This window comes from Penicillium lagena (assembly GCF_028827675.1).
Source record: "Penicillium lagena strain IBT 129212 chromosome Unknown utg000008l_segment0_segment0, whole genome shotgun sequence".
Lineage (NCBI taxonomy): Eukaryota > Fungi > Ascomycota > Eurotiomycetes > Eurotiales > Aspergillaceae > Penicillium > Penicillium lagena.
In genome coordinates this window covers 2613795-2638288 of record NW_026623229.1, presented here as the reverse complement: position 1 = coordinate 2638288, position 24494 = coordinate 2613795, and the positions used below count along the sequence as shown (strand labels likewise).

Genomic DNA, 24494 nt, shown 5'->3' with positions numbered 1-24494 from the left:
AAAGGCATATGGATGGGAGGGTGGCCTTTCCGAGACAGTGTATGACAGGGGAAGAAGGCGGAGTGAAGGGGAAAGGGTGTGCTAGATAGATAGCATGATTGTGCCTCGGGAATTGCAGAGCTATATGGGCAGGAGTCGTCTGTTGGGGCTCTAAGGGAGGAGGGGGGGGGGGGAGGGGGCAAGATATAATCGCACGCAGATGGCATCGGACAGACAGCGAGGCCAAGGGCAAAGGGGTCGTGGTGCAGTGCGGGATGGAGGGGCCAAGGGACCATACCCTGGCGGTGTTGTTGTAGTCCTCTGTTGATCGAGCACTGTGTCTCCGTCGACTGCGGGTGATGACCAGGTCGGGGATGCCACGAGAAGGCCGGTTGGGTTTCGAAAGAGAAAAAAAGGGGGGAAAGAGCTGTGCCCGTGGTTTCCAGAGTCGTGTGTTTCTGTCGGAAAAACCAAAGTTGCACAATTGGAATTTCCCGCGGACAAGAAAATGAATCAGTCGGTCTTCCAGTGGCCTGCCAGGCCGTTGTCGAGATCATTGTGCTCCCCGAGCCACAGCTCAACTGCATAAAGAGCCATCGTGCAAGGCAGATTGATCCAGCGCCACAGATTCCCCCCACCACCGCCTTGACTACTCCACCATTCACCGCTGCCACCCATGGCCTGAGAAGCCGACGAGAAATGTTGCATCAGGAGGCTGGTGTACACAGCGATAAGGATGGTCGGTGAGAAATAGCTCAGGAAGCCCAGCATCTGACCCGCCGCATCGTCATCGTCAATCGAGGCCTCCTGAGATAGAGCGCGGGCGCCAGATTCGCGGACCGCAGGGATGATGCGCGTCGATGCGTACAATACAAAAAGTCGGTACGCGAGCGAAATCAAAACGGATGGCGTCACGGCGCTGAAGACGGCTGTGATCACGTTGGCCGCCGCGTGGATGATCGACGGCAGCAGAGACAGCGCGTGCATGAGCGTGGTGTACGACGCCATGAAAATGGGCGGAAGTGGGGGAAAGTCTCCCGCCTGCGACGGCGACGGGATCTGATCCACCGGGTGGGATGGTTGGTAGTCCGTGAAGATCTGATAGATGCAGAGAACGATGTAGGCGAAGAGTAGAGAGCTTTCTACCGGATTTCCGCGCCCACTGCCTATCCCCCAGGCGCACAGGATGACGGCGCATGTGATTGAAACTCCGATCAAGGCGGCGTCGACGTTGGAGATTTCGGGGAATTGCAAAACGCGCCACAGGAAGTAGACAGAGCTGGAAATAATCGTTGCAGAGAGAACTAGCAGACCAATCTGAGAATGGTGAGCTTCTGTGGCATCTGAAGGTGAAGGGGATAAAAAAACATACCATCCAGCTGTCGCTCCGTCCGCCTCGATTCACGAGCCACCGGGTAATCTGCCCGGCAGCCTGGATGACCAGTAGACTGCAGAACCCTTCCGCCAGCTGGAAGACGGGGGTGGACCAGCGCAGAAGTCTGTCCCAGTTACCCAGCGTCACGGTCTCGATCAAGCCATCGCGCCCGAAGAGCCATTCCTGCAGGGAAGAAAACTGCGCGCGGTTCCCACGAAACGTGCGCTCCACCCAGCCACCCGAGCTGTCCGCATCGACTGAAAATCGATTCAGAGACCAAATCAGAAGAATCGGAACCAGGATCCATTGCGTTGAGCGGATGACGACGATCAAGGAGGAGCGGAACCACGAGCGCTCGGGGGTGGTGAGCTTTAGCAGGGAGAAGAGAAAGTGGAAGCTGGCCAGGGAGAGCGAGAAGGCCAGGCCACATGTCTTTCCGCCCACATCGAAGGCCAGTGGGATGGATGAGACGGTGACGGCGAGGAAGAAGGCCGACGAGCAGACCCGCAAGAGCCACATCGGTCCGGGTCGCGCTGGGGAGACGCGACGGAAGGGTGGAAAGGGCGCAGCGAGGAAGGACAGATGACCACGACGCGATCGGACCGTCTGTGGGTGGTGGGGATTATTCCGGGGAGAGAGTTGATGATGATAAAAAAGCAGTAAAGAAAAAGAGAAGAGGGGGGGGAGCACACGACGCTATTTTTCTTTTTCTCCAATCGAGCTTATCTCTTCACGTGGATTAGGGTGATGCTCATTGGTGAGTGTCGTGGGTTTCCCCTGGATGGAAGAGCAAAGCAGTCGTGTAGGTGTGGAGGGTTCAGGTAACTATCCTGAGTGGCTTTCCTCGACACAGACTGGCGGTCAGCTCACTGGGGCACGCGCTCACTCCGATGGACCTCTGGAGCTGCATAGTATGGATGCCCTGGTACATCACGTGCATCCGAACCCTGCCCTAAGTTGCAGCCCCATTCGTCCAGCCAAATCCAAGCCGCGAAAGCAACGACAGAACTAGTCCATGCTGCGCTCGCGACAAGTCTTCAAGATGGCTGAGCAAACTGCAAAGAAGCTCAAGACGGGCTCCCCCTTGATCGGGACACACAAGTGAGATTGGACCTGGCTGTTGACCGACAATTACTGACATCCGCAGCGGCCATTTCCACGCCGATGAGGCTCTGGCCGTCTATCTGCTGCGCCTGCTACCCTCCTACGCCTCCTCGCCGCTCGTCCGCACCCGCGACCCGGCCCAGCTGGAAACATGCCACACCGTCGTCGACGTGGGCGGCGTGTACGACCCCGCCATCAACCGGTATGACCACCACCAGCGGACATTCACGACCACATTCCCACAGCACACCACCAAGCTGTCCTCCGCGGGCTTGGTCTACATGCACTTCGGACGGGCGATCATCGCGCAGCACATGTCCCTGCCGCAGGACCATGCCGATGTCGATCTGCTGTACGAGAAATTGTACACGGACTTCATCGAGGCCATTGATGCCAACGACAATGGCGTGTCCGTGTATGACCCCACGGCGGTGGCGGCCGTCCGTCTCGAGAAGCGGTTCAAGGACGGCGGCGTCACCCTGGCCTCGATCGTGAATGACATGAACAACCCCGACCCGACCTGCCCGCCGGGCGAGCCCCAGGATGAGGATAGCCTGTTCGGCCGGGCGAGCACGCTTATCGGCAATGTCTTCGCGCGGAAGCTGCACCATGCGAGCACGTCGTGGCTCCCGGCCCGCACAACGGTTGGCTCCGCGTATAGCTCGCGACGCGAAGTCCATCCGTCCGGGCGCATTATCGTCTTGCCGCAGGGTGGTGTTCCCTGGAAAGAGCACCTGTACAACTTCGAACAGGAGTCATCAGGGGAGGAAGCGGTCGATCCGGCGGCCGAGGTGTTTTATGTTCTGTACCCCGAGAACGCGACAGAGGGGGCCAAGTGGCGCGTGCAGTGTGTCTCGGTCTCGGAGAGCAGCTTCGTCTCACGGAAGCCCCTCCCAGAGGCGTGGCGAGGCGTGCGTGACGAGGATCTGGACGGTGTTATGGCTGCGGAGGCCGAGAAGGCGGGCCAGGCTAAGATCCCGGAGGGTGCCGTATTTGTTCACGCCAGTGGGTTCATTGGTGGGCATCAGACCAGAGAGGGCGCGATGGCCATGGCTGTCCGCAGCCTTGAGCAGTAAAATGTTCGACTGCGCAGGATACGGAGTACTCAACAAAAAGTTATGGAAATTGGAGGGGGTTATGAAATTTTTTGAATTATATGATGATAGCAAAGATCAAAGCACATTTACGTACTTCATCCTGACTTCCATGGCTGCGTAACCGGATTTCCTGCATCGAAGTTTGCTGTCGTGGAATTCCTCGTCTGCACTCTATGGAGGAATGGATTGGTCTGGAGCTGGCTGCGCAGACGAACTGACCTTCGACAGGCATTCAAACGCAGGCGTAGGATATCCCTTCTGCAGAAGTGGTCTGGTCGGGTGTCCTTGCGAGGAGTATTCGCCATAGTCTCGTATATTCTCATCCAGTGGCATTTTCGGCGTGGGTCGGAAATTTCGAGGGTTTCGTCTTCGGCGTCGCAATCCAGAGACCAAAATCGACCCGCGCGAGTCGAGCTGAAAGGGCTGATGTTTGCTCTCGCATCATCAATTCAGTGACGAATGTTCAACGAGCTGATATCTTCAATACTGCCGGATCCATCCCCCGAGGCCGACATATCCTTCGCGTCAACACGAGCGCCGAGCATCTCCTCACGCTCACCTATTGCTCGCTGGACAAGCTTCGCCTTCATGGCAGCACCTTTCAAGCGCTCGTCCACATCGTTGACCGCCTCTTCCGTGTTCGACATATCCAACGAAGCAGGGTCGACCAGCTCCAGAAGCGTTTGGAGGTTTCGGGTCAAGCGCGCACTGTGTGCGGGGAGGGTGGGCATTTCTCGGCAGACGGAGGGATCCAGAATGTCCGATTCGCTGGTCGATTGACTGTGAGAGACCTTTGTCAGTCTCTGAGCCCAGACAAGGGCCTTGCCGTAGAGTCGGCCCATCTCGACGAATTTCTCGAAGCCCTTCTCGACGGCGAATACGCTTCCTTCGGTGTATCCCGCCTCTGTGCCATCCGCAGCGCCCAGATCATAGCCCTCTTGATAGAACTGCTCCTCAAGATCGAGGAGGCTATCGAGAAGGGACTCCTCCATGGTGGTTGGTGGTTGGATGTAGGAACCCAGACTGGGCGGGTAGCTCCCGTGAGTCAAGTCACAGCCCACTTTCGTTCTTTGATTTTCCTTAACTAAGCCCCTCACATTATTTTCTTTCTTCCTCCTCCAACAGCATCACCCACCATGGCCGCAACAGACCCCATCCTGCCCAAGGACGGCGAGCGGAATATCCTGATCACGTCCGCCTTGCCCTATGTCAATAATGTGCCGCACCTGGGCAATGTCATCGGCTCTGTGCTGAGTGCGGATGTGTTTTCGCGGTATGACTCAAACCCTACCTGCCCGCAATGGCATCGTTGCTGATTTCAATCGCCAGCTACCACAAGGCCTGCGGTCGACGAACCCTGTACATCTGCGGTACGGACGAATACGGCACCGCGACAGAAACCAAGGCGCTCGAGGAAAAGGTGTCGCCGGAGGAGCTCTGCGCCAAGTACAATGCCATTCACCAGGAAGTGTACAAATTCTTCGACATTGGCTTCGACTACTTCGGTCGCACTCCGACACAGCAGCACACGGAGATCACGCAGAGCATCTTCATGCGCCTATACGAGAACGGGTGTCTAGCCGAGCAGACCTCCGAACAACCCTTTTGCGAACAGCACGGCTCGTTCCTAGCAGACCGCTACGTCGAAGGAGAATGTCCCCGGTGCCACTACGACGACGCACGTGGTGATCAATGCGACAAATGTGGCAATCTCATCGATCCTTTTGATCTGATCAAGCCCCGCTGCAAACTCGACGGGGCAGCCCCGGTTCGCCGTGAGACGAAACACGTCTACCTGCTGCTTGATAAGCTACAGCCGGAGATCGAGAAGTGGGTGCACTCTGCCATCGAAAAGGGTGCTTGGCCGAAGAACTCGCGCGTCATCACCGAGTCCTGGCTCAAGGAGGGGCTGAAGCCCCGTGGGATCACAAGAGATCTGAAGTGGGGCGTGCCTGTCCCGCTGAAGGGCTATGAAACTGGCAAGACGTGAGTTAATTGATTTGCATGTAACGATGGACTCCCTGCTGATACCTACTAGGATCTATGTCTGGTTCGAGGCTTGTATTGGCTATCCGTCTATCACAGCCAACTACACAAAGGATTGGGAGCAGTGGTGGCGTAACCCAGAAAACGTGCAACTGTACCAGTTCCTTGGCAAGGATAACGTGCCATTTCACTCCGTCATCTTCCCCGCTAGTCAGCTCGGAACTAAGGACAAGTGGACCATGCTGCATCATCTGAGCGCCACGGAATATCTGAATTACGAAGGCGGGAAATTTAGCAAGTCCCGCGGTGTTGGTGTATTTGGCACTACTGCGAAGCAGACCGGTGTGCCCCCGGACGTGTGGCGGTACTATTTGCTGAAGAACCGGCCCGAGACTGGCGATACGCAATTTGAGTGGCGTTCGTTTGTGGAAGCCAACAACAGCGAGCTGTTGGCCAAGTACGGCAACCTGGTAAACCGGGTGGTGAAGATTGTGGCTGCCAAGTACGATTCGGTCATCCCCGAATTTGCAGTGCCCAATACCGAGATCTTCAATGACTTCCTCAAGGAAGTGACGGATTTGATCCGCCAATATATTGGTGAGATGGAAAGCGTGCACCTGCGCGCCGGTGTGCACACGGCTATGAAGATCGCCGAAGCCGGCAATGGTAAGTCGTTTTCCGCGGAACTACTAGTGCCTCGTCCGAGGGATTGACATCTTGCTAGGTCTGATCCAAGCCAATCGGCTCGACAATGCTTTGATTGCCAACGAGCCCGAGAAGGCCGCCGCTGTGGTGGGCACCGTCCTAAATCTGATCTATTTGTTGTCTAGCGTCTTTGCGCCGTACATGCCTGCATCATCCAAGTCGATTTTGGAGCAATTAGATGCACCATTCCTACTAATCCCTAGTCTGGAGAGCATCAAGGATGGATGGAAGCCAACGGCGCTCAAGCCCGGTCACAAGATCGGCAAGGCGCAGTACCTGTTCTCGCGGATCGATCCGAAGAAGGCGGATGAGTGGCGCGACATGTTCGGTGGCTCTCAGGCGGATCGAAAGAAGAAGGACGAGGAAGCCGCCAAACTAGCAGCTAAGAAAGCAGCTAGCAAGGCAAAGAAGAAGGAGAAGAAGGAGAAAGCCAAGGGCCCGGCTCCTCCTTCCGGTGGCGTCGAGGCATCCGCGAAGGGTGGTGCCGGTGCGAACCGTCCTACTGTCGCGACGGAGGGCAACGACGACGAAGCGGTCGACAAGATCGCCGATGGCGTGTCTCAGGTGACGCTGCCGACGTCGTAGTCGTGGTAGATTTCATCGGGTGCGGGATTCCGGCGCATGATTTGAGTGAACAATGGTTGGGTATCTTTTGGGCATGGCATAGGGGAGAAATAGTTAAAGGATGAAGTGTTGTTTCCAATGATATCTGGTCGTTTAATCTCCGGAAGCGCCGATATAGTCCTGCTGGAAGTTAGTGTACTTTTTTAGTGTACTTTTTGCCAGATGGGACCCATTTGTACCATCGGCGCGGAAGTAGAGCCCACTGCCCCGATTGGTACGGGGCTTCGGCGGGCGGGACATCGGGGAAACGGGATCCCAGTAATTCGGAGACGGACTGATTGACATCATGCGCAGGATTCAAGAACTATACCGAGGTCGTTATAGACATTCACGGTTAGCCAATGTAGGCAGGTAGGATGAGAGGAGTCCATGAATACCAATCACAGCTGGTGGAGAAGTATCCTGGCCCCGGGGTTTAACCGGGGGGAGTCCAGTAGTGAGAGTTTGTTTTGGGGGGATGTTGGGCTGCTGTGCTGGACGGGCTACACAGCCCGTTCCGGGAGCGGTTAGGCGGGAAATAATCCAGGGAGGGGCGAGTCGGTGAAGACTTCACGATGCAAAACTTGGATTGGAGATCAGGTTGGAGGTGCTCGTGACCGACTCTCCAGCAAACAATGGAGATTAACGATGATTACGATGATGATTATGGACGAGGTGGAATCAAAGATATATAAATGGGGACCAGAATCCGGAGAATGGATCGAGATCTCTAGTTCCTTCTGCACAGAGCCAGAAACAGAAGTACCTTATCTGCCTACATCTTGATTCTGTCTTCCATCTACTACCCGCCCACTATGGACCAATCCAAGAAGGACACCACCCAGAACGTCAACCCCGAACCGAAAAACCTTGAGGATATTCAAGCCTACCAGAGGAAATGGGATGAGCTCATGAAAGATACAGATAGGCAGATTAAGCAGATCCGAGGTAGGCATAGAACTATTTAGCTATCATATGCAGAGTGCACACTGACAGGTGAATGAATGGCTGTATAGAAGAAGAACGCCGCCGCGCGGCCCTGCAGCAGGCGCAGCAGCAGCAGCAACAGAAGGGGTCTCGATAGCGGACTCCAGTCACATGCATGATGATGGAACTAGAGTTGGAGTTTTTGGGATTTTAGGGATTATTGTTTCATTGCACCGTTACAGGGGATTCGGGGAATCGGAACCGGGAGAGAAGTAGTTACGGAACATACTAGGAATTGACGGGGATTATTATTGATTCGATCGTCTACTTGTTCGTATCGGAGGGGCCCGAACGGGTATCGCCAAAAGGGGCCAATGGGCGAACCTTTGCTGCCTGTCACCACCATCCCACTAGTAGTCAACTACTCCTCCTCCTATACTAACGAGCAAGTGGAGTCGACGATGTCCCTTGCTGTAACTAGAGCATGTCATCATGAAAGTCGGTCAACAACACTCGTCAGTCCAATCACAGCCACTCCCTCCCTCCGTTTCTCACATTGAATCGACACTAATAAACTCACAGCGAGTATGACGATGATGGGTCCCTCCCCCTCCGGGCCACCGTCCACAATGCCACCGTCCTGCTCAGCGGGGCGCTTCTCGCGGCCCTCGCGGCGCTCGTTATATGGCAGGTGTCCCAGCTGCACGTCCGAGCCCCGGTCTTACCCCGTCCACTGGACACTGCCCTGCGCCGGGTGACCGCCATTCTAGCCTGGTGCAGCCGGCAATGGTTTATCGGCTCGCTGATCACCTCGCTGGTCATGCAGATGGTCATCCTGCCGTGCTTTGAACAGTGGATGGGAGGTCGTAGCAGTCAGGATGCACCGGGGTCCTGCGCCCCATCGTTGACATGGAATAATAACGAGGGTCCGGCCAAGTGGACTATAGCGGTCGACGATCCCGAGGCCCTGTTTTTGACCCTGGCGGCGATGTTGGGACCCGATGGAGTGACGATGAGTAAACTCGAGTCGGCCATGGCTGAACATACAAAAACAGCCACGACAACAACAGGGTGAGGGAAGAAGAGCAGGGGTTATTTGTGCCCTAGACAGATAGAATAAGAGGATATCCTATTCAGCAACAATGAGTTTGTTTCTTCCGGTGGCTATCTAGCAGTGTCGGTATAGTTGGGGTTGGTGATGCTCGTTGCTGCTCCTGCCTCAGGCATCAACAGCTTCCTTTCAATCCCCCCACATCGTCACTTACTCACTTTCCGTTCTCAACAATCCTTCCAAACGATCATCATGTCCGCCGAACCAGAAAACCCGTCTCCCGCTGAATTGGCCGCCCGTGAGCATGACGAGCAAGACCGCAAAGCCCGCGAGGCCGCCGAGCAGGCCCAGCTGCCCTACAAATGGACGCAGACCATCCGCGACGTGGACCTGACCGCCCCGATCCCTGCCAACATTAAGGGCCGCGATATGGAGGTGGTGTTGACCAAGACCAAGATCCGTGTGGCGGTCAAGGGGCAGGAGGCGATCATCGAGGTGCGTCCTGGCAATCAGTAGCTCTACGCAATGGTGGAAATGGGAATGCCGAGTCTAAATTATATCTTAGGGCGACTTCCCCCACCCGGTCGTCGTTGACGAATCCTCCTGGACGCTAGAGACCACCCCGACCCCGCCGGGCAAGGAAGTCAATATCCATCTAGACAAGGTGAACAAGATGGAATGGTGGCCGCACGTCGTGACGACCGCCCCGAAGATCGATGTCAGCAAGATCACGCCCGAGAACTCGAGCTTGAGCGATTTGGACGGCGAGACGAGGGCGATGGTCGAGAAAATGATGTATGATCAGCGGCAGAAGGAGACGGGCGGGATGACGAGTGATGAGCAGAAGAAAATGGATCTCCTCAAGAAGTTTCAGGCCGAGCATCCTGGTAGGCACTCTTCTTTTTTCGGGGTTGAAAATGGGGTGGTTTACTAACTAATTGTATACAGAGATGGATTTTTCGAATGCCAAGATGGGTTAGGATAGTTACCCAAACAGAGTGTATGAAGTATGAAGCATGTGCATTAGAATGAATCATGAATTGCCCTGTCCAGAAAGATGTAAACTGAGCCTAATTGTACGTCCCACTATGATGACTGATGCTGGGCCGAATACGAGCGTTGCCCCGTTCCGGTCCCGCCTTCGCCACCCACCTGGACCTCGCATCTACATCTTCATCGACATGTTTTGACCCATGAAACGACCGGGCTGAATTCGACACTGCCTCCATACCCGTCTGCTGAGCCACACGCTGACCGGGCCACTACCAGCTAGAATCAGCCCTAAAGAAAACCTTCGATTCCGTTTCTATTCGAAGGCCATCCCATCGTACAGTAGTTCTGTACATTATCCACACCCCAATGGCATCTGGCATTATGCAGGGACAGAAAAGCGTATTTCGATTACAGAACTATAAAGCACGAAAAGCCCTGACCGAAGACTCCAGCGAACGCAGCTACCACGCTCGTCGACCACATCGCAAGTCCCGAGCTGGCTGTTTAAATTGTAAGCAGCGGCGAGTCAAGGTAGGCAGCCGCCCTGTTTACTTTTCTTCTGGAAAAGAATCGCATGGTTTGCTGATTGGTCCAGTGTGACGAAACCAAACCCTATTGTTTAAAATGCCAAAAACATGGCGTCGAGTGCGACTACACCGGCGAACCCAAGCGCCCACCGAATAAACAAAACATCATCACCAGATTCATCGAACATGATCCTCAACTAATCTCCGTTGATCGCCTGGCATCATCCATGTCTCTTCTCCTGGTCGCAGAGCGGATGAATGACCTGCTCTCACTCCCAGCAGCCAAAAAGCCACCCAAACACCCGATAGACGCCCCGGAAAGGTTGTGCGGTGTCGCAGCGTTACAGCATTTTCATAATGTCACGGCATCCACCATCAGCGCCACCAATGCCGTAACAGATACGATGCTGACCCAAATGACCAAGCTTGCCTTCGAGGTCAGATCCTCCACTCTATGCATACAAAGCACCAAAAACTGATCATTCCTAGACCCCATTCCTTATGCATGCCATTATAGCAGTGGCAACGACGCACATATGCCGGATATCGCCCGACAATAGCGGATACCGCATTGCGGAAGCGTATCACTGGCAACAAGCGGTCACCCAATACTCGAAGGAGGTAGCCACTAGTATCACGCAGGCCAACATGGACAAACTCTACTCAGCCTGCATCCTTCTCACCGTTCATTCATTTACATTAAAAGAGTACAACCCACATGATTCATTCGTGTTCAGTGACGATCCCGCCGCTCTAAACTGGTTGTTCCTCCAAGGCGGAATGCGGTATCTCCTTGAAAGGACAAACCAATGGTTGCCGCAGAGCATGTGGTTTGAGAATTTCATGCAAGTGCGCGACGACGCCTCGGTCGATTATGAGGACTCCCGGCCGGGACGAGTTGATCTGGATCCTGACCTCGCCGATCTCTGCGGGATCACCGAAGCGTCCACCGTAGCCAATAACCCATATTTATGGCCGCTTCGCATGCTAATGCAATTTCTCCCTCTCGAACGAACCTCCCCAAATTTCAGGACATATTTCAACTGGGCCGGCAGACTGGAGCCTGAATATCTGCAGTGTTTACTGCAGAAAGAGCCCCCCGCGATGATTCTTCTGGCATGGTGGCTGGCACTGATGTGCGGTACTAATGTGTGGTGGCTTGATGCGCGCGTTCGGTCAGAGTGTACTGCTATCTGTATGCGATTGGAGGATAGTGAGGATCCGCTGGTGCTACGGTTGCTGGAATTCCCGGCTGAGCAGTGCGGGTATATTCTTCGACATGTGCAGGAGCAGGCATGTATTGAATTAGAGACGGATCTTACTATGGCCTAAAGCTGGGTACGGCAGCGGTTGATATACACAACTACTCATCAACTGAAAAACCGTCACCATAATACTTTTGTTGTATGACTTTATCACCTCCCCCAGGAAACCATATTCGTAAGCCGCATAGTGCATGCAGAAGCTTTCAACAATAGATAGCCGAGGAAGCATTTACGTGAGGGGCCAGAAACCCCAATCCATGGTCAGTAGCTGGCTGCATGGCCGTATAGTGTGTTAAGCGTACCGAGGGCATCAGTGGGGGAATTTCACCCAGAGCCTTGGGCTGTCAGGCGGGAAAGAAGGGAGGAACAGATAGTATCGAAGATCATAAAGTATGAAAATTCTGGTGATACTGTCAGGAACTCCTTCCATAAACACACACCTTTCTATAATGTACTTCAAAGTAACATATAAGGCTAACCCCGAAGTGGACTAGATAGGCCCACATCAATCTACTTGACAACTACGTTAGCTCGCATTTCTATCTTCTTTTTTGCCCTGCACCATGGAGCCTGTGCCCGATGATCAGACACAGAAGCGTGCCCACATGAGAGACAAATACAGCCAAGCGGTGCCAGACCTTGTCCAGGCACTGGACTCCCAGTCACAGGATGCTTATCGAAGTGATGAGCTGTCCTTGGAGTTTCCCTTGGATCATTCGACCCCAAGGATGAAGATTTTCTCGATTCCGAAGCCTGTCACTTTGCGCATCTGTCCGCGGGAATGCTTAGAAAGTATTTTCTGGTCGAGTCCGAACTTGGTGGAGGCTCTCTCGAGTACTACCTCAAAGTTTGACGAGATTTACGATCACCCTATGAATGTGAAAAATTCCCCCTCTTCTTACATTGTGGCGGAGAGAGCATACCAAATCTTCAGTCATCTGAATACTCTCTACTGCCACTAGATAAAAACGACTGCGAGGGGAAGTCTCTGAATAGGCCCAGATCAAGTATGTTAGAAGCGGCTGGTTTATTAAATTCCATACTAATGCATGGTTTAAATAACTTAGGCACGGCAATCTGTTTTACGATTGGCCAGAAGGACTGATACATGGTCTCTACCATGGCTTTCAAATTGGAATACTGAGGCTATGCGCGAGCGGCAGGGAAGATGAGGAGGACCCAGCGACAACGTATCCTCACCTTATGCTCGTCATGTGCTCTGTCGCAGAGGCGACGGACGACGAGCTACTCTTTGGTGAAGTAGGACCCATCATGCAGGCAATCCAAAACCGCATCAGCTTGACGGAGATTGAGAAGACATCCCTGTTTCGGTATATCATAAATAGTCTATCCTTCCACATCCCTAGCACACATGCTAACATATGCTTTTTGGACCTGATAGATGCTAGTCATCTCGCTTTTCTTTTTGGCTAAGGATATGGCATCTCCCACATGCCAAATTCAACATGTCTGGTATCTTAAAAGTCCGAGCCTCGCCCATCTACAGCTTTCGATACAAGATGGAGGTGTCCTTCAAACTTTTCCTTAAATACTATGCCTGCGATCCTCGATATGGCCCGGATTACAAATTTTGTAGCGATTAGGAGAATGCACCTACGGCCCTCGAGTATGTCTCCCCATCACTCGAGCCTGGCAAAGGAAAATATTCCTCCAAAAGAAGAAACGCTACTTCTGCTGAAGAGCCGTGAGATCTGCATTCCCTTGTGTTGACTAGAAGTTCTACAAGGTCCGACTGATAAAAATGCCTTGCATTCCATTTGAAATCGAAACAGGAGAGGGAGAGGGCAATAAGTGCTCTACAATGAGTACTTCAATTATCATCGTGAATATCAGCAACCTATTTTGACCATCTTGTTCGAAATTGCGCTCTTTAAAAAACCAACCAAAACCCTTTTCAGAACATATTTGAGGAGCTTTTTCGCCTGACTCTGGGAAGGCGTCTTCCACTCTTACCTCGTCGATGAATTAGGGCCCAGTCTAGGAATAGAAAATACCCCAATAGGCAGAGCCCGTCCCGCGGCTGACATGTCAGAATGGTCAGCATCAGGACGGAAGGATAATGCTCGGAACTTACACCGAGAACCTACACTGAGGGATTTATTTTTTGCCGTTTACTCTTCACCTATAGAGGGAAACTAAGCTCATCTACCCTTTAGCGAATCTGGAACGCTCCTATGACAAAGCCTTTGAGATGCGGCGATATCTCTCTAGCTTTATATTCGCCCAAAAAATCCCTCATTCAACACCAAAAAGCCAACTCAAAAAGAAAGAATCAACCAATGGAATTGGCATTCCACCAGCCGAACTCAGGTCGCAGTCCCGACCTTCCAATTCTAGGCTCTTTGTTAGAATTCGTTAAAGAACTTTTATTTCCGAACGGTCGGAAGTATGGTAGAATAACATTTGCTCTTTTATCATCCTCCTCCGAGACCTATTTGACTAATGAATCACCAGAAGATTCTACATTTCCCGATACCTCTTTCATGCAGTCATTTAATTAACGAAGCGAGCTTCCTGGATCTTTCCGAAGGAGAAAGCCCATGGGCAGCTTGAGAATGCAGAGAGATGCCCACCCTCGCATTGCTAAACTTTAATATTGCCTACGCGGCTCTTTGTGGGGCCCGCCCCCGGGGGAGGGGGGGGGGGGGGTTGTCTCCCTCTTTAGATTGGTATCCTCTCTATACGAAGAACAATTTTTACTATCCGAAGCTCGTAAGTGACCTGCAGGGTCTATAGAAAATGATGATTTCTGACTCGCACACCGTAATATCCGTGTTGGCTGGTGTCGCTTTTTCGTCACATGCAGCCAACTTCATCAGGCCTAATGACTACGCTTTTCATTCAGAGCTGAATCTTGACACTATCACCTTACATTTTAATCGCCTAATTTTTGGTTTCCAGCTATCTATTGCTGGGGTACACCTCCCTAAAGGGTATCCCCGTTCGGCTAGGAATAAACCATCGCGCCACGCTATGTGACCCAGTGGAGGGAAGGGGCGGTGCAAAGGCATTGGACTAGATAATTCCCTCTCATCCCAGCCCATCCGCTACCCTCCCAGGTTGGCCTGCTCCCAGCACAGAGCAGGAGAGCTATAGCTGACGATAAGCAGGAGTGCGTTAAATTTAGTTTCTCGTTGTCATCGTTGTCATTTCCATTATTTCATTCCAAATTCTATTGGTCTTCTCCTAGTGCACCTGCCATGTGGCTATATCTGAAAGCTTGACTCAATGTGAGGCTTGTTTGCGCTGAGCTACAAAAGTGCTTCATTCTTTTTTACACGCTGTCAACCAACAGGTTTAATAATGACGAATCCGAATACAGATGAGACAGAGAGAATAGGAACTGTCTAGAGGAGTGGTGTCTGGAGGAGTGGCGTGTACTAATGAGTCTGAGCTTGCTGGGTTTCCTTATCTTTCATCGTTCCAGGGAGATCTCACTCGGACCCAAGGTTTACAGAAGATTACTGCGTCTTTGAGGGATTTTCCGAGTTCTTGCAATATATGAAGCAAACATCCATGATAAATAAGCCTTAAAGCTAAATAAGCCCGGCCGCCCGTGTTGGACTCTTTACTCGTTTCTACATAACTATCGTTAGTCGAGTTCCTTGCTCTTGCACCACCCCATCTGTGAGCTTGCGTGGCATGTCTACTTCCATCGAACTCGGCTCGAATGCTCTCCAGCCGATCATTTCGAGCGGTGGTGGTGTCTACTCCAAGAGAAAGGGACAAAAGAGCATCGACATCCCAGCAGCGGTCGATGGTAAGATCGTGGAGGAGGATGATTCCATCATCGAGAAAGACGTGGTCGATGAGCGCGATGTGAGGAAGAAGCAGGTGCGCAGTTTTCCGGTTCTGGGTCCGTATTTCATTAGCTGATTTTCCCAATAGTTGTTCAGCCGATTCCAGACGTTATGGTAAGCAGATCTAATCCCCCGGTCCGGGAACCCTAACTCGATATATCTAATGCCTTCTACGAAAGGCTTGCATATCAGTCCATTGGTGTCATTTACGGTGACATTGGTACCAGCCCTCTATACGTCTTCTCGTCTACCTTCAGCGGGAACCCAAGCTACGATGACCTGGTTGGCGCCTTGTCACTCGTTATCTGGAGTCTGACTATCATGGTGACAATCAAGTATGTTTTGATTGTCCTATTTGCCGACGATGAAGGTGAAGGAGGAACCTTCGCTCTCTTTACCCTAATATCGCGATATGTATGCGAGTCCTGCAGACCCTTAAACAGGCTTTCCTCACTCATTATTTCAAGGCACACCTCATCGAGCGCGATCCCCGAGAAGAACGGTCCATCAAAATGGAGCGTTACAACACCAATGAGATGCATCGGCCTAACAAAACCTTGCGATCCTTAATAGAGCGCAGTAACATCATGAAGTGGTTTTTCAAAGTCGTGGCGGTAGGTGGCGTGGGCCTCCTTATGGCTGGTGAGTAGCGCCAGCCGAAGAATGGGGTGTCTAGCTGTCGCTGACTGGAACCAGATGGTGTTCTAACTCCAGCTCAATCTCTCCTGGGTGCCATTCAAGGGTCAGTATCCTGAAACTCTCTCGGCACGTGAATCAAGTCTGAAGGTCTATTTTAGAGCTACTGTTGTGAACCCAAACATTGGTTCTAACGTCGTGATTGGTGTGTCCTGTGCGATTATCGTCTTGGTTTACGCTGTTCAACCATTTGGCACGGGAAAACTGGGCATAACATTTGCACCTATTGTCATTATATGGCTGATGTTCAACTTCGCGTTCGGAGTTTATGTAAGTACCAGATGCGTTCATGCTATCCTAGTGGCTATAGTGGCTCAACTAACGGTCCTAGAACTTGGTGCATTACGACGCCTCGGTCTTCAAAGCCTTCTCCCCATATTTCGCCGGAGCTTTTCTCGTCCGTAATGGCCACAACGGTTGGATGCAGCTCGGTGGTATTCTCCTGGCCTTTACAGGTGTGGAGACCTTGTTTGCCGACCTAGGTGCTTTTAACAGACAGTCTGTTTTGTCCACACCCTACTCACACGAGGTCTCGCTTAGCTGACTATAATACCAGGGCCGTTCAAATTTCATGGTGCTGTTACGCCTATCCGTGCCTTTTGATGGGGGTTCGTTTCCCGCTTTGAAATAGATATACCCCTGTTGTGTTGCATTATTGCTAATATCTCATCTTCGCCAGTATATCGGACAAGCCGCCTACATCAGTGTCATCCCCAGCGCATGGGAAAATCCTTTCTACCTGACGGTTCCACCTGGAATGCTCTGGCCCAGTTTGATCTTCGCAGTTCTCGCCTGCATCGTCGCCAGTCAAGCTGTTATCACAGGCGCTTTCCAGGTATGGCCGCAAGGAGCACCTACTGATCCGGATTATCACTGACATTTAACCAATTGGTCCACAGCTCCTGTCCCAAATTATGAAACTGTCCTACTTTCCTCAGCTTAAGGTGGTGCACGTATCCAAGTCTCAGCATAACCAGATCTATATTCCGTTCGCAAATTGGGTCCTCATGATTGGAACAGTCATAGTGACTGCGGTTTACACCAATGTAAGAAACCCGGATTCCTCTTCCCCATGGTTAATTCCACCGTGGTGTCATGCAGAAGCTGACTATGGGCTGCAGACCACTAATCTCGGCCATGCCTATGGCGTTTGCGTTATCCTGGTCACCTTTCTGACCACTAACATGGTCTCCTTGGTTGCTCTCATTGTGTGGCGGCTACCTATCTACATTGTACTCCCTGTCTATATCGTCTTTGCGCTGTGGGATGGGATGTTTCTGTCCGCTTCACTGACAAAGATTCCTCTTGGTGCATGGGTCACTCTCATGATTGCCGGTGTGCTGACTTCCATCTTCGTTATTTGGCGCTATGGCAAAGAAGAGCAATGGAAGGCAGAGGCCGCGGACAACGTGCCTCTGTCCCAGGTCGTCCGCTTCCAATCTGATCTTGAGAATGAGGAGTCTCTTCAGCTTCAATTGATAGAAGGTCTCGGCCAGGCCCCTATCTACCAGACTGATGGGCTCGGCATCTTCTTCGACAAAGCCGGGAGTCAAGCCGTTGCTCCGCATGTCCTGGTGCAATTTCTCCAGAAATTCAGGGCTACTCCTAAATTCATGGTTCTTTTTCACCTACACCCCCTCCCGGTGCCAACAGTGGAACCTGAATATCGATACACAGTCTCCCGCTGCTTCGCCAGCCGGGCTAACGGCCAAGGAAAAGCGCCTATTCCTCACTGCTTTCGCCTGGTGGTGCGCTACGGATACACCGATGAGGTCATCACGCCCAACCTGGGTAAGCTCGTCACAGATGCCGTCCGTACCTTCCTACTTGGTGAAGATCAGGCCAGAGATGAGATTCGGCTCTCGCTCAAGGCTCTGGACCGTGCCTATAATGACCAGGTCACTTATATCGTGGGGAAGAACCAGCTGTGTATCAAGAAAGGTACCAACTTTTTCCGGTGGGCAGCCTTAACTGCATTCGTTTGGATTCGTTCGATCACCTCTGCTAAGGTGCAACGTCTAAATGTCGAGGTTGACCGTCTGGTTGAAGTGGGATCTTTACGGGAAATTTAGATAGGGAGTGGGAGTTATGGGGAGCGGGCTGGTCAAACAGAGCTAGGTACTTTTGTAGGTTTCTTGATGACGGTTTACTAAGTAAAAATTTGCTAAGTTAGTCCCTTTTACCTCAAAGGGTTTGGTGGAATGCAGTGCATTCCATTAGGGGTTTTGCTTAAGTATAGGAAAGAAAACAAGGCCATTGAGTGTATTTTCATTAAACCATCAAGAGATTTCTGATTACAAATAGATTGCCTTGTCGGATCTACAAGCTATTCTCTTCTAGATCACCTCTACTTGTTAGCTTATCTTATCCCTGAGCAAAACCGCATACTGCGAATAGCCATCTTGGGAATATGCTTGCTAGTCTATAGTAGAGAAGTAGCTCAAATCCGCCGTCTGAACGTAAGCGTTCGGGGCCGCGCCAACAATAGAAGCTGTCTCTTCAGTGTAGTCAAGGGTAGATGTTGCGATAGCCGACATAGTTACTCTTTGGGTCTTACCAAGCGCCTGATTCTCCGTTCTAGCTATAGGACTAACCTTTAGGATGCGAAAATCCTACAATCGATCTTTCAAGGGATAAAGGAATCTGTAATTGATAAATAGAGTTCTATCCTGCAACGAATTGCAGTCCTGACAAAACCTTGGGAGCTAAGTACATACTACCCTTAACATTCATTGCAATTATACATCCGAAAGCCAATGAGCGAACTTGAGCTAAAAGCAACACAAAAAAAGTACTGCTGGCATTTACCACTGGGGCAACTTCGAAGTCCATTTATGGAGAAAGTCAATACGTCGCTGCTCCATGGAGATCGGGCCCATACCCCACGAGTTACCCAGCCACATGGTCTCAGTCTTCTTGCCGGAGGCGCGCCACTTAGGCTGGCCGCTTCCATTAGGATTTCCAGAGCGAATGAAGTTGGCCCAGTAATCCGCCATCTTCTGCTCAACAGCGTAGTCGTACTCGGTCCAGGTCACGTTGGAATACGAGGCGTAGGGGATGTTATTAAAGGTGTACCACAGCTCGGAGCCATGATAGGCACCCTCGTCCTTGTTCTCGGCGGGCGCGTGAGTGAAGTAGTAAGTGTACACAGGGTTCTTTGCACCCCCAGCGGCCCAATCGATGGCCCAGTGCCAGGTACCGACACGGCTGAGATCACGGTAGAATTCTCTTGCGCTCTCGGAGGCTTGAGTCTCGTTCTTGCCTGGGTAGAGTTCGAAGAATTCGTCCCCAAGATCACTGCCAAACAGGTTGCCGTAGAGATGGTGGTAATCGGCAGCGGTGTACGAGAGGTCCGGGGATGCGCCAGACTCGTCCTTGTTATTTCCGGTGAGGATAGGAACATCTGCATGGGCGTTCTTATGCAATGCCTGGCCATATTTGTTTGGGAAAACGTAGCCGTCGATGTTAGGGCGCCACATCGGGGGTTCCATGAAGATATCAGAGAGATTTGCAAAAGGTGTTCCTTCCCAGATCGTGTCGCTCAAGGAGTCGTATTCAAGAAGTGCATCCATGGAGACATTACGGAGCTCAGCAATCGACGAAACATTCAAGTTTTTAAGGAACCGGACCCCCTGCGCTTCAGCGGCGGCCTTAGTACGGTAACTGGTGGCAACGGTTCCAGTCATAGGATCGTGTATTCCACGGGCGCCGCTCTCGGAAATGATTCCACTCGACAGGCCCTTAACCAGAGGGCTGTACATCATATCCAGAGAACTAGCAGAGCCGGCAGACTGACCACCGACAACAATCTGGTTCGGGTTGCCGCCGAATTTCTGAATGTTCTCGTTGACCCAGTGGAGAGCAGCCTGCTGGTCAAGAAGGCCGTAGTTACCAGAGCTATTGTGATCGGACTCCGCGCTCAATTCGGGGTGGGCGAGAAATCCGAAGGGACCCAGTCGGTAGTTGATGGTCACGACAATGATTTCCTTCTCTGCCAATCCAGTGCCGTCATAGGTCTTGACATCACCAGAGCCGCCCTCAAAACGGCCACCATAGATCCAGAAAAAGACAGGAAGATTGAGAGAGGTGAGGTTGGTACCCTCCTTGTACGCTGGCGTCCAGATATTGAGATAGAGACAGTCCTCGCTGGTAGTGTTCTTGCCACTAGAAAATATGCCGGCATCGCTAATGGTCTGCGCACACTGTGGGCCAAACTCCGTGGCATCCAGCGCTCCCCAGTAACTCGGACCGGCCACTTGTGTCCAGCGATTGGCACCAGTCGGAGGCTGAGCATAGGGGATTCCCTTGTAGACATAGGCCTTGTCACCTCCACGGAATGGAGATACACCACCGGAGATTGTGCCGTAGTGGGTGCTGATAACAGGAGGTGAAATAGCAGAGGCAGAGGCAGGCATTGGAAGACAGGCTGTCACGCCCGCGAGTGTAAGAAGGAGCTGCATGGCCAGTGAGAGAAAGCGGCCAGTCGAAAGAGCGAACGACTTTGAACAAGAGACTGAACAATTCACTGAATTAATAATGAAAAAAGAAGGAATGAACAAAAAAGGAGAAAAGGGACACAGATTGCGTCTTCCAGGGGCGACGGAGACGATGATTTAAATTCTTCAGACGTGGGTACAAAGAAAGTATGAAGTACGCGGCCACTGCCAAATGATGCTATTTGATAGACATTGGGATGATCATCGAGCGTGTACATCCACGCTAAGAGCCCCATCTGGAGGTGGACTTGAGAAACTCCGGCTCCAAATTATGTCTGCATCGGACTCGTTTCGAACCGCTTCTCTCCTCCCCACCTCCCTCCTTCGACTCTAAATGCCGACGTAAGCTTGGTTCATCATGCCAGTTATTGTTGGGGGTGACCAACTATTTTTGAACTACGTAGACGGGTGGCAAACGTGGCTATCACACGTATGCAAGTATTGGAAACACTAATCATCGGAAATGATATTCCAGCGAAGTCCTTAGAAACTGACTCCGAGGGCGTAGCGTTTTCGCCCGCTGTTTATATTAATCAACTCTACGAAACTTCCACATTATCATCACCCCTTACTCTAAGTGGAATTGGCCGTATGGGAAGGACTCTTGACTTAGACGCGCAATAGGACCTAGGATTACTTCAAGCAAGGCTGAGGAAGATGGATCCACAAATTTCCTTCAGGCTTAACCCCGACATTAGGGTGCTTCGGGAAAGATCGACAGAGACCCTCGGCTCAAATTTCTGTAGCAGGTAATGATTGACGACATTCTTCTCAACTACTCTCTGTTCCACAAAACACGGAGTTTTATTTTCCCCTGCATTTTTGTTTCCCGCCGAGTCCCACCCGCGGACTTCTTTTCTGGATAAGGACAGGGCTGCCGCCTCTCGTGCAAGAGACTCAGCTTGTTACGTGTGCTCGGCCAGTGTCCTTTGGAAAGGGATTGACAACGCCAATAGTCTACCATGCTGCTGACTTCATGGATCCTTAAATCTGAACCGTCCAGATTTCTTCTTTGATGCAACTTAACCAGTAGGGCTTTGCCAATTCTACCATAATAGTTCTGGAAGGCAGTAAAGATCGCTATACTTCAAACTCCATTGCTCCACACGATCGTCCAATGGACTATCCTTATAGCTGCATTCTGGCTGCAGGATCGCCCAAGTCGTTGAGGCTGGGCAAGCCCGCACAGCCGAAGCGACGTCGCGTCGTCCCGCTGCGGATCCCAATATACACTTTCCCGGTCTTTCTGGGCATGCAGAATACCAGAATCCCCTTCTGGCCGGGGAGGAGCCCGAGTGCCCTAAGTGGAGAAGACCAAGACGGCATTTTATATATGTACATCCGTGTCAATCTTCTCCATCTTCGGAGATGCAACGGTCTTCCCTATTTTCTTCTCAACTCTCTTTGTTTTCTGGTTTGATCAGGCAACATGCGATTTTTCGCTGCTATCGCTATTGCAGCCTTTGCGGCCGGCTCTACTGCCGCAAGCTGTCCCTACGCAAAGCGTGCTGCTGCTGCCACCGCCTCGCCAGATGCGCATGCTCCTAAGCTGTCTAAGCGGGGGACAATTGAGGGCAAGAAGGGTGTCTTTTACAGTTGAGTATTCCCTTCCTCGTTTCGCGTCCTGGTCATGGGATATCTAAACTGACTTCATTGCTAAGTGAACCGCATCGGACCCTCGGGCTCACAGTTGTGGATCGCCAACGCGGATGGCAGCAATAAGACTCAGCTGATGGGCAACCAGACCAATGCTTTCGACTACCATCCCTCCTGGTCGCAAGACGGGGAGTGGATTGTCTTCACAAGCGAGCGCCGTGGACCGGGCCAGTCGGATTTGTACCGCGTGCGGACGGATGGAACAAGGCTGGAGACCCTCGTTGACACAGACTCTGTCGAAGACGCGGGTTCCCTATCGCCAGATGGCACCCAGGTCGCGTATGTGTCAACCAAGGGTAACCACACCACCAACATCTGGGTCAAGGACCTGAAGACCGGTCTGGCACGCAACCTGACCGACACTGCTGCCACACGCAGCAGCAATATCTGGCCCTCTGGACACTTCCGCCCCTCTTGGTCCCCTGACGGAGAGTGGATCGCCTTCAGCTCTGACCGTGACACTGACTGGACTGGCCACAGTGATGGTACTGGCTGGGAGCACACTCAGAACCTAGGTTTGTATGTGATTCGCAAGGATGGCCGTGGCTTCCGTCAGCTAGCCTTCCAGGTTGGGTACGCGCTGGGAACTCCCCATTGGTCTAGCGATGGAAAGCGTGTCATCTACAACAACATCACCAGGGAGAACACCTACTATGCTCACGGTGTCTCCGAAGAACAGGAGGCCGTTGAATCCCAGATCTATAGCGTCGATTTCGCTACTGGCAAGAACATCGTCGCACATACATCTGGCAGTTATCCTAAGTTTGGCCAGCACTACATTGGTAAATCTAGCAATGTTGGCTACCTGATCAAGGCCGGAAGTTACGAGGGAATCCACTACACCAAGCCTGATTCTACTCACAAAACCTTCAACCTGACTAACCTTCGTGACCCCTGGTGGTCGCCTGACGGATCCAAGATCGTGTATGCTGTTCCTAACTGGACTCAGCAGGCCGCTGACTTGGAGCTGTGGAGCTATGACAGCGAGTGGGCCTATCGCTACATGGACGTTTTCCCTATGCACAACCTCGCTGTAAACCGCATTGCAACCACTCAGAAGGTGTTAGGTGGCGCAAACGGCTCACTGGTGACATCTAGCCCTTCATACAAGGACCTTGTCACAGCGCTGAACTCTTACTCTATCTACTCAATTCGCAATTCCACTGAAGTGGAGTGGCTCCTAGAAGGCCAGTCGGGCGCTTTCCAGCCCACGTGGAACCCCGACGGCACTGAGCTCCTTGTCGGTTTCGGCGGCTGGTTCGCCGACCGTACTGACGTCCCCGGCGCTATTATACACGCAATGGCCGATGGCAGTTCCTTCACTAACCTGACCGGCTGGTCCGAGAACGCAGGCTTCCCCTCCTGGTCTCCTGATGGGACGGCTTACGTTTACCGTATGTGGAGTATGGACACAGGCGCACCTGGCGGTCTACATATCCACAACTTCACCACTGGCAAGACTCACCGTCTCACCCTCGGCTGGGACAACACCCCCGGGTGGTCCCCCGACGGCGAGCGCATCGTATTCACCCGAAACAATAACTGGACGGTTTCTTACGGCAACCGCTGGTATGAGGACCGCTTCGACATCTACACTATTCGCCCCGATGGATCTGAATTGACCCGCTTGACGGACAGTCTGTCCAACGACGCTCAGTGAGTTCGCAACTTAACCCTCTGCTTTCGTACATGTGTCTAGCAAGTTTTGCTGACTATTTTTCTTTAGCGCTGTCTGGTCCCACGACGGCCGCATCATGTGGAGCACCGGTATGTACGGCTTTAAGGATGAGAGCTCTCTCTTCGACAATACCTTCCAGCCCTACGGCCAGATCATGATTATGAACTACAACGGCACCAACAAGACGCTGCTCACTGATACCATTTGGGAAGATTCAATGCCGCTCTACATGCCCAATGAGTGGCTCGAGTAGGCGCCGTGCAATATGTGCCTTGCGTAGTCTGATTGGATTTGGGTTAGCATTCTCTTTCAACGAGAACTCTCTTCAACACGTACCTAAATAGAATTGATGTTGACCGTGTGTTGAGAAGCTAATATGGCGAAGTCTCTGAAATCCTTCAAGCTGAGACAATCTCTATACTATGGATCAGAATCTACCAAGACATTGGTTCATCCAAGTTGGCAGGCTATAGCATGGCGAAATGTGAACAAAACCGACTTAAAGGGGAGAATGTTGCACGTAGATGGAACTAGA

The 24494-nt window shown here is 52.1% G+C and overlaps 11 protein-coding genes across 11 annotated transcripts; 8 read left to right on the top strand and 3 right to left on the bottom strand.

The window, feature by feature from the left end:
- Window positions 1-492: 492 nt before the first annotated feature.
- On the bottom strand, window positions 493-1873 carry N7510_011673 (ICE2 family protein; the record flags this gene model as incomplete). Its single annotated transcript, XM_056983597.1, has 2 exons — window positions 493-1296; window positions 1352-1873. 2 exons carry the CDS (start codon window positions 1871-1873, stop codon window positions 493-495), a joined length of 1326 nt encoding a protein of 441 aa, XP_056829091.1.
- Window positions 1874-2369: 496 nt separating this feature from the next.
- N7510_011672 (MYG1 family protein) lies at window positions 2370-3534 on the top strand (the record flags this gene model as incomplete). Its single annotated transcript, XM_056983596.1, has 2 exons — window positions 2370-2455; window positions 2502-3534. The coding sequence occupies 2 exons, from the start codon at window positions 2370-2372 to the stop codon at window positions 3532-3534; spliced, it is 1119 nt and encodes a 372-aa protein (XP_056829090.1).
- A 470-nt stretch (window positions 3535-4004) lies between these two features.
- Window positions 4005-4547, bottom strand: N7510_011671 (Yae1 family protein; the record flags this gene model as incomplete). The annotated part of the gene is made up of 1 exon (XM_056983595.1): window positions 4005-4547. One exon carries the CDS (start codon window positions 4545-4547, stop codon window positions 4005-4007), a length of 543 nt encoding a protein of 180 aa, XP_056829089.1.
- A 144-nt stretch (window positions 4548-4691) lies between these two features.
- On the top strand, window positions 4692-6831 carry N7510_011670 (methionine--tRNA ligase MES1; the record flags this gene model as incomplete). The annotated part of the gene is made up of 4 exons (XM_056983594.1): window positions 4692-4828; window positions 4885-5541; window positions 5594-6207; window positions 6266-6831. 4 exons carry the CDS (start codon window positions 4692-4694, stop codon window positions 6829-6831), a joined length of 1974 nt encoding a protein of 657 aa, XP_056829088.1.
- An 833-nt stretch (window positions 6832-7664) lies between these two features.
- Window positions 7665-8851, top strand: N7510_011669 (uncharacterized protein; the record flags this gene model as incomplete). Its single annotated transcript, XM_056983593.1, has 3 exons — window positions 7665-7797; window positions 7866-7923; window positions 8359-8851. 3 exons carry the CDS (start codon window positions 7665-7667, stop codon window positions 8849-8851), a joined length of 684 nt encoding a protein of 227 aa, XP_056829087.1.
- Window positions 8852-9079: 228 nt separating this feature from the next.
- Window positions 9080-9807, top strand: N7510_011668 (NudC domain-containing protein; the record flags this gene model as incomplete). The annotated part of the gene is made up of 3 exons (XM_056983592.1): window positions 9080-9322; window positions 9393-9714; window positions 9776-9807. 3 exons carry the CDS (start codon window positions 9080-9082, stop codon window positions 9805-9807), a joined length of 597 nt encoding a protein of 198 aa, XP_056829086.1.
- A 379-nt stretch (window positions 9808-10186) lies between these two features.
- N7510_011667 (Zn(II)2Cys6 transcription factor domain-containing protein) lies at window positions 10187-11679 on the top strand (the record flags this gene model as incomplete). The annotated part of the gene is made up of 3 exons (XM_056983591.1): window positions 10187-10351; window positions 10416-10784; window positions 10837-11679. The coding sequence occupies 3 exons, from the start codon at window positions 10187-10189 to the stop codon at window positions 11677-11679; spliced, it is 1377 nt and encodes a 458-aa protein (XP_056829085.1).
- A 496-nt stretch (window positions 11680-12175) lies between these two features.
- Window positions 12176-13216, top strand: N7510_011666 (uncharacterized protein; the record flags this gene model as incomplete). The annotated part of the gene is made up of 3 exons (XM_056983590.1): window positions 12176-12545; window positions 12709-12943; window positions 13048-13216. The coding sequence occupies 3 exons, from the start codon at window positions 12176-12178 to the stop codon at window positions 13214-13216; spliced, it is 774 nt and encodes a 257-aa protein (XP_056829084.1).
- Window positions 13217-15275: 2059 nt separating this feature from the next.
- On the top strand, window positions 15276-18201 carry N7510_011665 (potassium transporter; the record flags this gene model as incomplete). The annotated part of the gene is made up of 11 exons (XM_056983589.1): window positions 15276-15467; window positions 15522-15547; window positions 15613-15847; window positions 15901-16075; window positions 16130-16175; window positions 16231-16399; window positions 16461-16627; window positions 16686-16737; window positions 16809-16964; window positions 17029-17175; window positions 17251-18201. 11 exons carry the CDS (start codon window positions 15276-15278, stop codon window positions 18199-18201), a joined length of 2316 nt encoding a protein of 771 aa, XP_056829083.1.
- Window positions 18202-18933: 732 nt separating this feature from the next.
- On the bottom strand, window positions 18934-20544 carry N7510_011664 (carboxylesterase/lipase family protein; the record flags this gene model as incomplete). The annotated part of the gene is made up of 1 exon (XM_056983588.1): window positions 18934-20544. One exon carries the CDS (start codon window positions 20542-20544, stop codon window positions 18934-18936), a length of 1611 nt encoding a protein of 536 aa, XP_056829082.1.
- Window positions 20545-22054: 1510 nt separating this feature from the next.
- On the top strand, window positions 22055-24212 carry N7510_011663 (TolB family protein; the record flags this gene model as incomplete). Its single annotated transcript, XM_056983587.1, has 3 exons — window positions 22055-22220; window positions 22287-23937; window positions 24008-24212. 3 exons carry the CDS (start codon window positions 22055-22057, stop codon window positions 24210-24212), a joined length of 2022 nt encoding a protein of 673 aa, XP_056829081.1.
- Between the last annotated feature and the right edge of the window lie 282 nt (window positions 24213-24494).